Source organism: Cnephaeus nilssonii (assembly GCF_951640355.1).
Source record: "Cnephaeus nilssonii genome assembly, chromosome: 12".
Taxonomy (NCBI): domain Eukaryota; kingdom Metazoa; phylum Chordata; class Mammalia; order Chiroptera; family Vespertilionidae; genus Cnephaeus; species Cnephaeus nilssonii.
The window spans coordinates 63,233,502-63,248,796 of NC_137083.1; the positions used below are offsets into that span (position 1 = coordinate 63,233,502).

The window sequence follows — 15,295 nt, forward strand, 5'->3', positions numbered from 1 at the left end:
GGGTGCAGGCTGGGCTGAGGGGACCACCACCCGTGCACGAATTTCATGCACCATGCCTCTAGTATATAATAAAAGCCTAATATGCAAATCAACAAAACGGCAGAACGACCAGTCACTATAACGCGCACTGACCACCAGGGACCAGATGCTCAGCATAGGACAGCCAAGGCAGGTGCCCCCAGCCCCCTTGGACAGCCAAGGCAGGTGCCAGCGGGAGGCCCCCAATTGCCCCGCCGGTCACCCCACAGAGGGAGGTGGCCAGCGGCAGCAGCAGGGGGCAGGTCTGGCGAGCGGGTGGCGCCAGGCCAGCCAAGGCGGGTACCAGTAGGGACCCCCCGATCACCCCCGCCAGTTGCCCCACAGATCAGCCCTGATCGCTGGCCACACCTAGGGACCCTACCCATGCACAAACTTCATGTACTGGGCCTCTAGTTCGAAATAATTCTCTAAGTTATTTTCAGCCTTATAACTTCCCAAATGTCTGCATTTATCAGGAAAAATACTCAATTTTAAGTGCCTAAAAAAAGAGTCAGCCTAGTTCACAGACAAATTTTCAATGGCATGAAAACCATACAATGTCATCTGTTTACAAATAAGCCTCATTCTCAAATTTTGCTTATTCAATAGAAACAGTGGCAAAAACAAGTAAGGAATAGACATGCATTTGGGGACAGAGGTTACTAGAGACAGAAGATCCTGGACTGAGCATCTAATACCAGGGCAGATGCTTCAATGAACTCTAGCTTTATGTGATTCCATCTCTTCTACCATTTCTGACCCTTTAATTGTCTAAACAAGTTCCAATTCTGAACACAGTGGTTCCAGTGCTGATAACTGCAATTATGTCATTTGTAAATGCTATATTACACAGATTAGAAATACTGAGATTCTACTTTAGAGATTCTCAGAAATAGGTTGGAAAATTCCCAATGAAGATGCAGTTATTATTACCTTACTAGAGGCCCAGTGCACGAAATTCATGCATTCAGGAGAGGGGAGAGGGGGGTCCTTCAGGCCGGCCTGTGCCCTCTCACAGTCTGGGAGCCCCGCAATCGATCACCCCAAAGAGGTAGGCCCTGCCCACCTGGCCGGAGCTCCTTGATGAATTGCCCTTGCAGAGGGAAGTCCTGCCCACCTGCTTCAGCCTGCCGGTCGGTGGCCTGGGCCTCCCTCTTTGGGGCGATAGTGGAGCCCCCCAACTGATCGCTCCATCGGCTGGTGGCCGGGACCTCCCTCTGCAGGGCAATCATGGGGCGAAGGCCGGGCCCCCAACCAATCGCATTTCACCCGCCTTGGCTGGACTGGCGCTAGTGGGTGTCATAGCGTAGTTGTCCGGAAGGTCATTCTGCTGTTCAGCCGATTTACATATTACGGTTTTATTATTATAGAAGATTCCACAAGCTGACTTGTCTTAAGCATTAAGAAAAACATACGTACACAGAGGAACTGTTATGCTATAAGGACAGAACTAGAGCCCTGGTTCTTTCAGGGAGGTAGCAATCTCACCATCCTAAATACCTGGGATAACATTCTAGAAAAATAAAAGACATGTTGAAATTACCATGGATTCCACTTCTCAGCTTTGCTAGGGCCATGAAGAACCCAAACAGTGAAGACTATGCATATTCCTCAGTCAAGATTCTAGTGAAAGAAGGCAGATGGTAAACATGGAATGGAGAGGGCGTTCTACCAGGCACTGTAGCAATTCCTGCAGCTTCTGAAACCCTTCTAGCATACACTTGTATCCTCCCTCTCCCTCAAACCAGAGAAAACATGCACACTTACACACTCTGGCATGAGTGGATACTCATTTTGTAGAAGCTGGAACCCTGGAGACACATCTAACCAAGTACCATACAAATCTGTATAATGGATTGTTGACAGTCAAATTAATTCCACGCTGACTTACATATCTTGAACCCAGAGCCGTAAAAAAAAAAAAAATCATAAACGAAAAAGTAAAGCTACGCTGGATTCTATACAAAAGCAAAAGTAGCATTATTAAAACAAAACAACATTATCTTACTGGCATCTGGAAGGACTAGCATCATCCTAGATTCTCATAACCACCCCATGAGAGAGGAAAGGCAACTAATATTTCCAATTCACAAGTGATAAAACCAAGGCTCAGGGAGGTGCATAATAACTTTAATTAAGGCATTTAGCCAGAATTAAATCTTAGAAGTGAATCAAAGTGAATTTCCATAACTGAAATGGAGGCCATTGAACCTTGCAAAGCACCTCAGCAGTTTACCTTCAATCTTATTCCTCTGCATTCTAGAAATTATTCAAAATTGTCATATTATAGACTCTCTAGGATGGTCAAAATAATAATCTTGACAGAGAAGGTGATTTTACCTCCATTATCTTGCTTAAGCTGTGACAGGTTGCCCTAATCAGCTTTGGTGCACATGGGCACGTAGGCACACATGCTCCCTCTCGGTGCCTCTTAATCACCATGTGCCATGCTCAACAGCTGCACCGGTCTAAAGGGAATTGGCAGAAATGTGTGGTGATGTGCTAGCCACCCCCCTGAGGCAGCAACTGCCCAGACTGCTCCCAGACTCAAGAGCACATGGGTGTTCGCTGTCACAACTGATGGCCCCAGAAGACAGGCAAGTGGTTTCAGGTGGTGAGTCAGGAAAAGCAGTTCACATCAGAAATGTTCCAGCCCAGCAGAGCTGAGCTTCATCCTGCTCCCTACACAGGCATATAGCATTTATCATTTATACAATGTCACTGTGGGGGACAAAACGAGCTCAGCACAAATAGAAAGCAATCAGCTATGATGCAGAGGAACCAGTAAATGAGGCTTCTCTCACCAAGAAAGAATCTAACTGCTTAAGAATTGCCACCATATCTGACACTTGAGGTCAGTCCCCTTATCCTGAAATAGAGGACTTTACAAAGGCCTGTCACATGGCTGTTTGAGAGCCGAGCCCTAAGCCACTTGTAGGACCTTTCAGCAGCTGCTGCAATAAACTGTGATTTGTGTTCCCGGGGATGAAAGCGAAGGAGGAAGGGCAATCTTCAAAGAAACCAGGTGGATGCCATGACACAGGCCACACAACGGGCTGCTCATGAATCAAATATGATATGCGCTGCCATTCCTTTCAATGTGATTTTGGATGAATTTCAATAAAATCCACGCGTGTGAAGGAATTCCTTACTTGTCTCTATGTGATTGTTTATGAGCCAGTAAATAAGTGATATGATATCAACTTGGTGAAATAGAGATGTTGGACATTAGATCAGATAACAGGAGACCTAGAAATTGAAAGAGGCTTAAAGCCATCACTCGCACCACACTTCATGAATGAATACAGCACTCTGTCAAGGTTTATACGATGACAAATGAGCCTATGCTCTGAAGGAACCTGAGCAGATTTAATACTCGTTTTAGGGAATCCAGTTTGCTTTCTCTACCTCAAAATTAGCAATTTCACCTTATGCCCAACTTCAAAATCCCTTGCTAAAATTTATCATTCTAGTGACTGTGGTATATAATAAAATATAATAAAGGTACATTTATTATACACTATTTGGGCACTAGTTTAAACCAATAGTTTAAAAAATCTACATTTAGGTAAAGAATGTTAATATGGCTTCAATGTGTTAAGGCTTCTGAAGATACAATAAAAACTTGCCCAAAACATGACCTAGTCTGCAAGAATCCCCACTGAATCAAGGTAAGAAAAAGACCATCATAGTCCTGCCCTGACAGATTTCCCATTACCAAAGGGACAATCCCATTCATTTCCTGTGTTTATCCAGGACACAAAGAACTAACTGCACAAGACACTTAGGGTGGGAAGGTCAGGAAAAATAAGGGGGAACTCAGAAGCTCATTACTAGCTTCCCAGAATGGCAAGTTCTGCAGCTGGTCAGAGAACATTATGCTCTAAGAACACAAGGAAATGCACTCTTCGGGCCTCTGAGCTGGTGCACTAGACAGTCAGTGTGCTCCCCAAAAGGCTCCACAGGACAGCACGTACTCACTCCCTGCCCACAGATGCATTCTCCTTCTCCAGCAGAGCCCCTCCTCTCCCAGATAGCCAACCTATCCCTCCGAAGGAGGGGAGGCAGGACAAAGTGCTAACCTCCCCTCACTGCAAGTCCACAGCACCAGCTTTTAGAGGGGGTGGCTGGAGAGAACGGAGCCAAGTGATGGAGCTCAGGGCAATATGCAATTATTACACTGGAATTGAGCCTGGACCCTGGAAAGAATGTGTCATGAGACTTTTGGCAATCACACTTTGGTCAGGACCCCAATTTTAAACGTCTCCCAAGGGATACCACTTCCTGATACAAAGAAATGCCTCTCTACATATCAGAGCAATTCTGCTTGACTTGATGGAGAAGTGTCATCTGCTGGTCTCTGAGATTCCATCACAAGGGCCAGCTTAAAATAATCCCCAACCACTGGGGAATACGTTTGTCATCACTTACCTTCTTCCCAATAAGCTTCTTTCGAAGAAATTCCCGGGCTTCAAACATGTAGGGAATGTCATACAGTGGACGTAGTTTCTTGTTCTTATCCTAAAAGCAAAATAAAATAGCACATTAGGAATGAAAAAAACACACACAAAATAACCCAAAACACAAATGAACGTGGTCAATGGCACAAGATACTAGGATGCAGTGAAATATGCTCCCTACTTCTTAGTATCACAAATATTAAATAATTGCTAGATACATAGTAAATGGTTACTTTGTTTGAAATGTTTTAAAGGGAATAAGATTACCATTTTCATGCAACAGCCTGAAAACCAAGCAATGGAATGTTTCTAATTACCCAAACAAGAAACAACCTAAAAGTTCAATCAACAGGGAAATACCAACATAAACTGTGATAAAGAAGAAGCTCAGCAAGTGTTAGGGGCTTCAAATATTTATAGATACATTATAAATCAAATTCTACTATCCCATAAGTCTTTACTAAGCACTGACCAACCCCCCATACAACACACTCTCTAGTTATAATCATGGACTCAAAATTATTGTAACCCAAGAGAATAATAGAAGAAAGCTTACAGATATGAAATAGCACTAAAAATCAGTTTTGAGTAAGTGCTAAATTATATGATATAAACTAGGGACTAAGTGCTACAAAAATTCAGGTCAGTGGAAAGAAATAATCAGGAAAGGTTTCATGGACAAGGTGGGATTTCATGTGAGTATGCAGAATAGAGAAAAACTAGGAAGAAAGTTTAAGTTAAAACAAAAACACAGAACAGCCCTAGCCAGTTCAGCTCCGTAGGTAGAGCGTCAGCCAGCGGACTGAAGGGTCCCAGTTTAATTTCTGGTCAAGGGAATGTACATCGGTTGTAGGCTTAATCCCCGGTCAGGGACCCACTCTCTCTCTCTCTCACTCTCTAAAAGAAAAAAAAAAAAGTCTCGGGTAAGGATTAAAAGAACAAACAAAAAACAAAAAAGGAAGGGAGGCAAAAATAAATAGATAGTATTCCAATATTTACACAAAAGTCTAAATACACTATTACTTCATCATCTCACAGGCCCCAGACTTCTTCAAAAATAGGTTACTGCTCTAAGCAATGTTAACTTTCAGAATATGAGAGTCTAGAAGATGACAGAACTGGAAGTGGACAGTAACTTAAGAGATATGAGAAACTTTCTTTTAGGAAATGAACAGGAATTGACTACAAAATAGATAGAGGGAATAAAAGAGGAAGAATCCAATATTTTTAGTCATGACCACAGGCATTCGAAGTCAATAGGAATTTGCCTTTAAAAATGAGAGTGAGAACGGTTAGAGCATGTGTAGAGAAGTAGAAAGATGTTGGCTAAGTCAGTTGGTATAATTACTGTATTGGCTCTCTCCCACTAGGCTCCTAAATTTCATGAAAACAGAGGCCCTATCCATTTCTGCTATTCCCTGTGACCCCAGAGCCAAGTACACTACCTCCCTCGTAGTATCTATACTAATAAAAGGGTAATATGCTAATTAGACCAGGAGACCTTCCCGATGTCCTTCCGGACAAAGCCATGGTGGTGGGGCCGAGGCAGAGGCAGTTAGGGGCGATCAGGCCAGCAGGGGAGGGCAGTTGGGGGCGATCAGGCCGGGGGGGGGGGGGGGGCAATCAGTCCAGCAGGGGCGGGCAGTTAGGAGTGATAAGCCTGGAAGCGGGGGGGGGGGGGGGGGGGGGAGGGCCAGTTGGGGTTGATCAGGCTGGCAGGCAGGGTGGTTAGGAGCAATCAGGCAGGCAGGCAGGCAGGTGAGTGGTTAGGAGCCAGTGGTCCCGGATTGTGAGAGGAATCCCAGATTGGAGAGGGAGAGGCCGGGCTGGGGGACCAACCCCTCCCCCGTGCATGAATTTCATGCACCGGGCCACTAGTCTATCTATATAAAAACCTAAGTGACTGTCTTACTATTCAACCAGTAGCTATGACACACAATGACCACCAGGGGGCAGATGCTCCAACTGGTAGCTATGACCCGCACTGACCACCAGGGAACAGACACTCAACACAGGAGCTGCCGAGCTGCGGTGACTTGGCAGCTGTGGTTCTCAGGTGACACACCCAGAACCAGAGAGGAAGGAGCCTGATTCTGGGGTGCGTCACCCGAGAACCACCCTCTCACAATCCGGGACCCCTTGGGGGATGTCAGAGAGCCCGTTTCAGCCCAATCCCTGCAGGCCAGGCCAAGGAACCCCACTGGTGCATGAATCCGTGCACCAGGCCTCTAGTATACTCATAAATAGCTGTACAAATTTATGAACCTCAAGGACCCAGGTAATACTTGAAAAAATTTCACAAAACATGGAAAGGAGAAAATCAGGGACTAATTCCTAACCTAGATGCAGGCTGCTGCTCCTCCCCTGCTGTATGGTAAGTCCACCAGCTGCGCCTTTGCCATCTAACAAAACAAGATTATCTCTGTACAACCCATTCTATATTCATAAGTATTTAAATTGTTTTCTTAAATAGCCAACGATTCCCAAACAATTCATCTTTCTCATTCTAATACCCTATAAAAACTAGTCCTAATAAAAATAGTGAGATCAAAGGAATCAAAATAAATGTTTCCCCCTAGATCATAACTAATCCTCGGAGTCCAAGATACATCATTTAGACATTTCAATTCATGGGTATCACCAAAAAAATATCTTATCAGAATGTAGATAATTCTTTGAATTTGAGCTTAACATTCATCATCATCCAATTGTCTCCTACTTCTGGTTTAAAAAACAATAACAACAACAAAACAGCAGCAGCAGCAGCATTACAATGCCCCTTTAGGAAGTTAGCATACCTTCAAAATGAAGGTGTCTGTCTCTATTCCTTCTCCCAAATTATGTGTGTAAGCCCACATATTCTACCCAGAAACAACTGGGATAGCCAAAAAAATGACCAAGGTACTCGGGTATCATAATTGTCTAATAAGTAAGGTATGGCCCTAAACATGAAAATCTTTACTAATATAACACTGGGGTTTTCTTATAGAAATTAACAAGGACAATGGGACAGATGAGAGTTGCCTGGCTAGAGGGAGTATTGTGTGACACAAGGACAGATGTATAGGATTTCAGGTATTTTTATAAACATGGGTCACTACTGAGGAGCTAAGTATGATACATTAGCCATAAAATAGAGCTTAGGATGACACTCTATGATATAGTAAGAATGCTTGCTAGACAGAAGATGTTAGGTACCAGTAATGAACGGGATTTTTAATAAACACAAAATCAATGGTTATCAGAATCAGTCCTCAGAAATAAAGAAGTGCCAGTGTATTCCTATTCACCAAGTGATAGAGGACAATCTATTTACAGAGAGTAGTTGTGTGATTAGACTAGCCTAAGTGAATATTTTTTAAAAATGAATCCAATAAAATATTGACATTTACCTTACGTAGCCTATGATTGCCACAGAATCTGAGTATCTGGACCTTATCCTACTTATTCTGAAACACCAGCAGTACATGAAAGGTAAGAAATGCAGTTCTAACAAGCATTCAAATGCAGATCGTGGGATGAGGTACATCAAAATGTGTGAAAATGGCTGTCTGAACAAGAATCCTTCCCTTAAGACACTCAACAGGACTGGGCCAAGCCAAAATACCCTCAAAAGAATGAAAGAAAACAAATAGTACACCAACAAGCATCCCAATGAAAGACAGAGCAACACTGGAGTCCAATCATATGTCTCCCGTGAAGCTAGGAAAGAGCTAATAGCACAAACTGAAAACAAGACATCACAAGTAAAAACAGAATGATCTCATTACTCTAACCCTTCAGACCTAGCGGCTATTGGCATCTGCAAACACATTACAAGAGAGATATTAGAAGTCCCTAAGAAACTATAAAATAAAAGCAATTCCTCCAAATAAAAGCCTTTATAATCTCTAAGAGGCAACTGAAGTAGGGAATGCATTCTGAAAAAAACAGGACTTAGCTAAATCTTGCCTGCTAAAAAGTAATGTCTAGTTTAGATTCTAATTTACATGAGAATATTTTTAAAAAAATAGAAAAGAATGTTTGCTTTATCTGGTGAGTGGACAACATACAAACCAGTCTGTGCTGTAATCACTGTACATTCTGAGAAATGACACTGTATGTAGACCCTGCAATGACTCACGTAAGAGATAACTTCAGTCTTCCGTAGCTCTCAGGGTTGGGAGGCCCAATGCCCACATCGCAGAATCTAAAGACAGGCTAGGCATTTTTATAGGAAGATTATTTTGGGCTGGTTTCCTAAATAAGATCTCTGGTCAATGCTCATTTGGAGAGAATGGAAGGGACCTCCAATCAAGGCCTTATTCTCAACCCCCATTCAGGCCTAATTTTTTCTAGCCCATGCAGTAGCCAAAAGAACTGTATCCAAATAATCTAATGACCTTGGGATACTGCGAGGTTCCTTAAGCAAGGCTTAATAAACACAAACTACTATGAAAAAAAAGAGATGGATAAATGTGGCTCCACTAAAATGTAAAAAATTATTTACTGAAAAAAAAAAACAACATCATGAACAAAGCGACCGGCTAAAATTCAGACTCTTAGTAGCTGGTAAGTGAAATGGATGAAGAAATCGCAGAGCAGAATGAGAGGAACAGGTGCAGGGCCACGGTTGTAATCAGCTTGGTGAGGCCTACCCTGATCACATTACTCAAAGAGGTCTGAGATGTAATCATCTGGAAAAAGGCAGCAAGAACAACCAATGCAAAGGCCTTGAGTTAGGAGCATGCCTGGTGAGTTCAAGGACCAGCAAAGACACCACTGGGGCTACAGGGGGACAGCTGAAAAAGACAAACCACAGGTCTGACTTAACATTTGAAAGACTACACTGGCCACTGCGTGAGAATTGATATTGTAGCAAAGAAAGGGTACAGCAAAGGGCGACCAATTATGAGATTATGACAATAATCTGGGAAGGAAATGAGGTAGCAGTGAGGGAAATAAGATATCAGAACCTGGATATATTTCGAACATAAACAGACAGAATGTATCGTTTGAAAGGGAGGAGTCAAAGTTTACTCCAAGTGTTTTTTCTGAGCAAATGGAAAGGGGGTGGGGGCTGGAGGGCATCAAATGAGATGGGAACGACCACAGGCAGAGTACACTAGAGAAAGTGGAGTAAGATCAGCAGTGCAGAAATGGACATTCTAAATTTCCAAGTGAAGATGTTGGGCAGGCATTGGATATGCAACCGTGGGGTGTAGGAGAAAGGCCTGAACTGGTGATATATCGTACATTTGGGAGTTTTTAGCATATAGGTGGTATTTTAAAAGCTAAGAGATTGAAAAGGACGGAGGAAGACTGAGCCCTGGGGCATGGTAACATTAAGAGGTAAAGAATAAGGTAAGAAATCTGCAAAAGGAGACTGAGAAAGAGCAACAGTGAGCTGAGTAGGACGAAATGACCAGAGTGTGTTATGTCCTAGAAGCCAAGGAAAGGAAGAGAATTCAGGAGGGAAGGAATTACTGTGTCAAATGCAGCAAGGCAAATGAGATGAGGACTAAGATTTGCATGCTGGATTAAGCTAAGTGTGGGTTGCCGTTAACTTGACAAGAATAATTCTGGTGGAGCAGCAGGGGCAAAAGCCTAATTAGAAGTAGGAATGAGAAGAACTGGAGAAGCAAGTACATGCAACACTTTTGAAAGCTGTGCCACAAAGGAGTATGAAGGGATTATGGGGCAGCTGGCAAAGGAAACAGGTTGAAGAGAAGGTGCTTTTGTTTTTTATTTTAGATGGAGAAATAACAGGCAATGGTCCAGGAAAGAGCAAATAAGTGATAAAGTAGGGCAGGGAAGTGCTAAAGCAAGGACAGAACTGGCCTACATAGGAGTAGCAATTGTTCATATTTAGGTGTGTGGATGCAGATACTGTGAGGTGTGGAGATGTAGGAGTGAGTCACTGGAAGTTCTCTTCTGATTACTTCAATTTACTCAGTAAAGAAAGAAGAACTCGAAAAAAGAGAAACAATCCAATAGAAGAATTGGTAAAAGGTATGAACTGGCATGTCACAAAAGAACTCCAACTGGACATTGCATATGACAAAAAGGTGTAACTTCATTAATAATTAGGGAAATGTACATTGAGATACTACAGGATATCCATTACATTTGCAAACATTTTTAAGGTGAGAATGTAGGATAATGGGAGTGCCCTTTAACCACTGATGAGATTACAAAATGATTCAACTACTGTGGCATCTTGCCATGGAGCTACTTGCATCATTTGTGAAAATTAAGATCTGCATTCCTCGAATTAAGAAATTCTACTTACAGGTAGATTTATACCCCCTAAAAGTCTCACATGTGCAGACAAGTCTAACAGTGTTCATGTTAACACTGTTTACAGTAAAGTCACAGAGTAGAATACCACAGAGCAGTTAAGCTGAATTAGAGCAACACAACAAATGAACACATCTGAAAAAAATAGAGAAAAACAAGTTGTAGAATGATATAGTAAAAGTCCACTTAAATACAAACTAAAAACAGTCACAGAGCTACATAAGCAGCAAGAAGATAACCATGTTGGAATATAGAATGAATGGTTAATGGTTACTGCTGTACCATGGGCAGTGGAAGAAAGGAAACAAACAAACAAACAAAAAAATGGGGTTGAGGATGAGTACCCAGGGGCTTTCAACTCTATCTGTACTGTTTTATCTCTTTGAAAGAAGAGGATCTGAAGCAAATGTGGTATAACATCAAGGATGAAAATGTTTATTATATTATTATATAATATTGGATAAACAAAACAATGTTTAGGGATAGAAAACCCCAAACTTTAGACAACTTTTTAAATTTTAAAATACCCCTCTGCAGCAGAATAACTGGCCATATATTGATTTCAGAGAGGAAGGGAGAGGGAGAGAGAGCTAGAAACATCAATGAGAGAGAATCATTCATCTGCTGTCTCCTGCAAACTCCTACTGGGGATCGAGCCCGTAACCCAAGCAAGTGCCCTGACCAGGAATTGACCTTGACTCCTGGTTCATAGGTCAATGCTCAACCACTGAACCACACCAGCCGGGTGTAACTGGCCATTCTTTTCCTCATAAAAAAACGATTAGATTCTTTTTTTCCTAAAAAAAAAAAAAAAAAAAAAAGTTTATTCATAGATGTATGCTTCCATGAGGCAGAAGAGAATAATTTATCTACAAACGTTCTCTCAAATAACCAGGGTCAAAAACAAGTTTGATTTTTGTTTTTAAAAGAGCTTGAACTGTAACATATTAAAGTAGCCGCGCGTAATTAATTTCTATGAAGATCTTAAAACTGACTGTTGAATTAAAATAAGAGCAGACGTGATCAGATTAAATGGAGGAAATTTCAAACAGTAAATAATGGGCCAGTCCCTGTTGGCCTACCATACATGCCGTTTTAATAAACAAAGGCTGTGGTTTCCATTTGAATTATAAACTTAAAAATAGGAACATTACTACATGCCCTGTGAATATTTACAATCAAGGACCTTTCGATTCCCGTGGCAGCCAGGAGACAGAATCCACAAAAGGTAGGTGGATAACTTAGAAAGTTATTAGCAGCAGCTGAAAAAAGGTTCAAAATCATAACTACCTTGGTCAAATGGAAGATATCTAGCACCTCTATACTTAAAGGACCATACAAAGAAGATTCATATATCCAAACATTTCCCCAGGAATTGTTTATTTCTAAATTAGCTCTATTTCATTCTCCTAACAAATAAACCTCTTAAAGGTCAATAGGGTCTATTAAAGAACAAGGTCTGGGCGCACGTCCAGGCGCCGTGGGGCCGCCATGCCGGGCCGCCTGCTGCGGGGCCTTCAGCAGTGGTGGCACCGTTACAGGCACCGCTTTGTACCTTGGATCGCGCTGAACATAAACCACAACCCAGGACCCTCCGGTATGTTCCAGAGGAATGTAAAGACAAAGTTATCTCAGACGAAGAGGTCCTGGGAACATTGCTGCATGTCTTCCAGGCCCTCTTCACAAATGACTTCAATCACCAGCTGCATGTCTTGACTGTGCCTCCAGAACCCGTTCAATTGAAGTATCAAGACCTGCTGTCAGTTCAGCCTCCAAGGGTGAACGTGCTTGAACACAGACATCATCAGCAAAATATCTTTACACCAGAAGAAATGCGTTATAAGACATCGGCTTTCAGTGTTGCCCGAGCAGCCAGCTCATTGGTTTCTGCTGGAAAAGGTGTCTTCATTACTAAAGGACTGGCACCAAAAGGCGCCATTGTCTCCATGTACCCTGGTAATGGCACAACTAGTACTTTTCTTATATACTGATAAACATAAGTTCAAAAAAATAACTAGCCTGTAACCCTTACCGTAAGAATTTGCATTGGAAACTCAGATTTTTAAATCCCAGTTTGGAAATTAACTGCTTGTAAAGTATCTTATGTTAGAAAGTATCCATGCATACCTGTGGGATACACGCACTCTTCTTTTAAGGAAATTTTTCTACTCAATGTTTAAATTTAGGAGAATATGGTACGGCCTGCTTTGATCAGACTTGTTACTTAGAAAGCATTAGAGAATAAGTCAGTTTGGTTTAGATAAATGTAAAACTGATAGGGGTTGAAATATAAAAGATAGAACTTAAACTCATAAATCACTAAATAGCCCTAGCTGGTTTTGCTCAGTGGACAGAGCATCGGTCTGCGGACTGAAGGGTCCCGGGTTCCATTCCGGTCAGGGCACATGCCGAGGTTGTGAGCTTCATCCCCCATAGGGGGCATTGCAGGAGGCAGCCTATCAATGATTCTCTCTCATCATTGATGTTTCTCTCTCTCTCTCTCTCTCTCTCTCTCTCCCCCTTCCTCTCTGAAATCAATAAAACTATATTATAAATAAATAAATAAAACACTGAAGAAGAAAAAAGAAAGAACAAGATCTTGGGTATGTCACAAATTCATAACAATTCAATACAATTCATACATATCTCCAGAGAGCAAAGAAGAAATTGTAAATAATAAAAACTGAAATCAAATTAAATAAACATTAAAATGTGCTATAAAATGTCACAGGTATGCCCGGCCAGTGTGGCTCAGTAGTTGAGCGTTGGCCTATAAACCAGGAGGTCATGGTTCGATTCCCAATCAGGGCACTTGCCCGAGTTGTGGGCTCGATCCCCAGTGTGGGGCATGCAGGAGGCAGTGGATCAATGATTCTCTCTCATCACTGATGTGTCTATCTCTCTATCCTTCTCCCTTCCTCTCTGAATCAATAAAAATATATATTTTTTAAATTCCATAGGCCTGAGAACGGAAGGAGGTTGAACTTTCAACTCCACGATTATGCCAGATACCAGACCCCTGAAGTGCGTTTCATTGCCTTTATAAGACCCTCAAATTTCTAGATTTTCCTGACAAACCTATTTGATCTTGCTGATCCCATGTTTAAGGGTCTAATAAAACATGTGAAAACAATGGAATTTAAGGTATAATAGTAATCGCTATTGTTAGGTAGGGTCCAAGCCAAAGGAGTTTTAGAAAAGGACAGAAGCAGAAGGTCATTGTGACCTTCCTCCTACCTTCTCCCCTGCAGCAGGTCATATAATAACCCTCATGTGAGAGGTGCCCTCCCTATACCTTCAGAAAAGGACCAGCCTTATTTCCAAAGATTAAGGGACACCATGAAGAATCCAAACTGACAGGCCTTGTTAAGTTTCCCCAAGATGACTACACTCCCCTTATACTCTTTGACCTATCTTATTTCTACAGGACTGCCTACACTTTGTCAGACCTAGCATAAAATACTCAGGTCTGTTCCTTCCGGTCTCCATTTCCTAATGGAGGCTATGTCACATAAAACATATATGAAATACATATGTATGTTTTTCTCTTAGCAATCTTTGTCAGTTTAGTTTTCAGACCCAGACAGGGACTCTATGAGGCGAGGAAAACTTTCCTCTCCTACAATTCAACCCTTTCAAAGTAGGCTTAACCAGACAGCAATCCCCCCTGAGCGATCCCCTTCTACAGGTTAAGTGACGGGCCTTGTGTCATGTAACAAGTAATGGCAGAGCAAGGATCTGATCGCAGCTATCCCAGAGGCTGAGGCTCCTGGCGGTTGAGCCGACACTGCACTCACTTCACTCTCTCCTTGCTGCCAGAAGGCACTCAGCCCCTGTCAGAGGTTGTCAGGTTTTAGTGTGCCTAAGGATCACCTGGGAGCTTGTAAACATGCAGACTGCCATGCTCTCACCAGTTATCCTGACTCAGGAGAGACCTGGTGTGATTTCCACACTTCTGTATTTTTAACAAGTAGTAAGGAGGGCTGTGGGCCACACTTTGAGAAATGCTGCTGAGCACCATTTCAGCTCCTGGCCCCACTTAAACCAATAGAAATAAAAGGGAGTTCAAAGGTTTAAAAAGTCAGAAAGCAACAATGAGGAGTTTGTTCAATGTCAAAATGGCTAAATAAAAAAATAAAAAATAAACAAGTAACAACTAGAGAATTCAGGCTTATCTCTGCATATGTAGCGGGGGCGGGCAGTAGTTCAAATCCTCCCTTAACTTCTATTACAGAGAAGACAACTTGAAACATTCAAGAACAAGATTTCCAAATATTCCTTAGGTCCAACTACAGGACGACAATGTGGAATCTGAGAATCAAGAGAGAAAATCAACCTGCCCATGCCAGGGCACGACAGAAGGCATACCCTCTCTGCCGCCCACGGGCATCCAGTGCTCTAGGCCAGCGATTTCAACCTTTTTCATCTCATGGCTGGCACACATAAAACTAATTACTAAAATTCTGTGGCTCACCAAAAAATAATTTTCTTGCCAATCTGACAAAAATGTAAGTAAAAAGGAATTCTGAATCATTCAC

The 15,295-nt window shown here is 42.2% G+C and overlaps 1 protein-coding gene and 1 pseudogene across 2 annotated transcripts in view; one reads left to right on the top strand and one right to left on the bottom strand.

Moving 5' to 3' along the window:
• SND1 (staphylococcal nuclease and tudor domain containing 1) overlaps positions 1-15,295 on the bottom strand; it is a 459,312-nt gene that overhangs the window by 292,484 nt on the left and 151,533 nt on the right. Inside the window, exon 11 of the mRNA XM_079786100.1 lies at positions 4,450-4,539. Within this exon, the coding sequence (XP_079642226.1) occupies positions 4,450-4,539 (90 nt within the window). The remainder of the gene's footprint in view (positions 1-4,449; positions 4,540-15,295) is intronic.
• LOC307108676 (SET domain-containing protein 9-like) lies at positions 11,971-12,854 on the top strand (annotated as a pseudogene). Its single transcript has one exon. The product of its transcript is annotated as an SET domain-containing protein 9-like (transcript).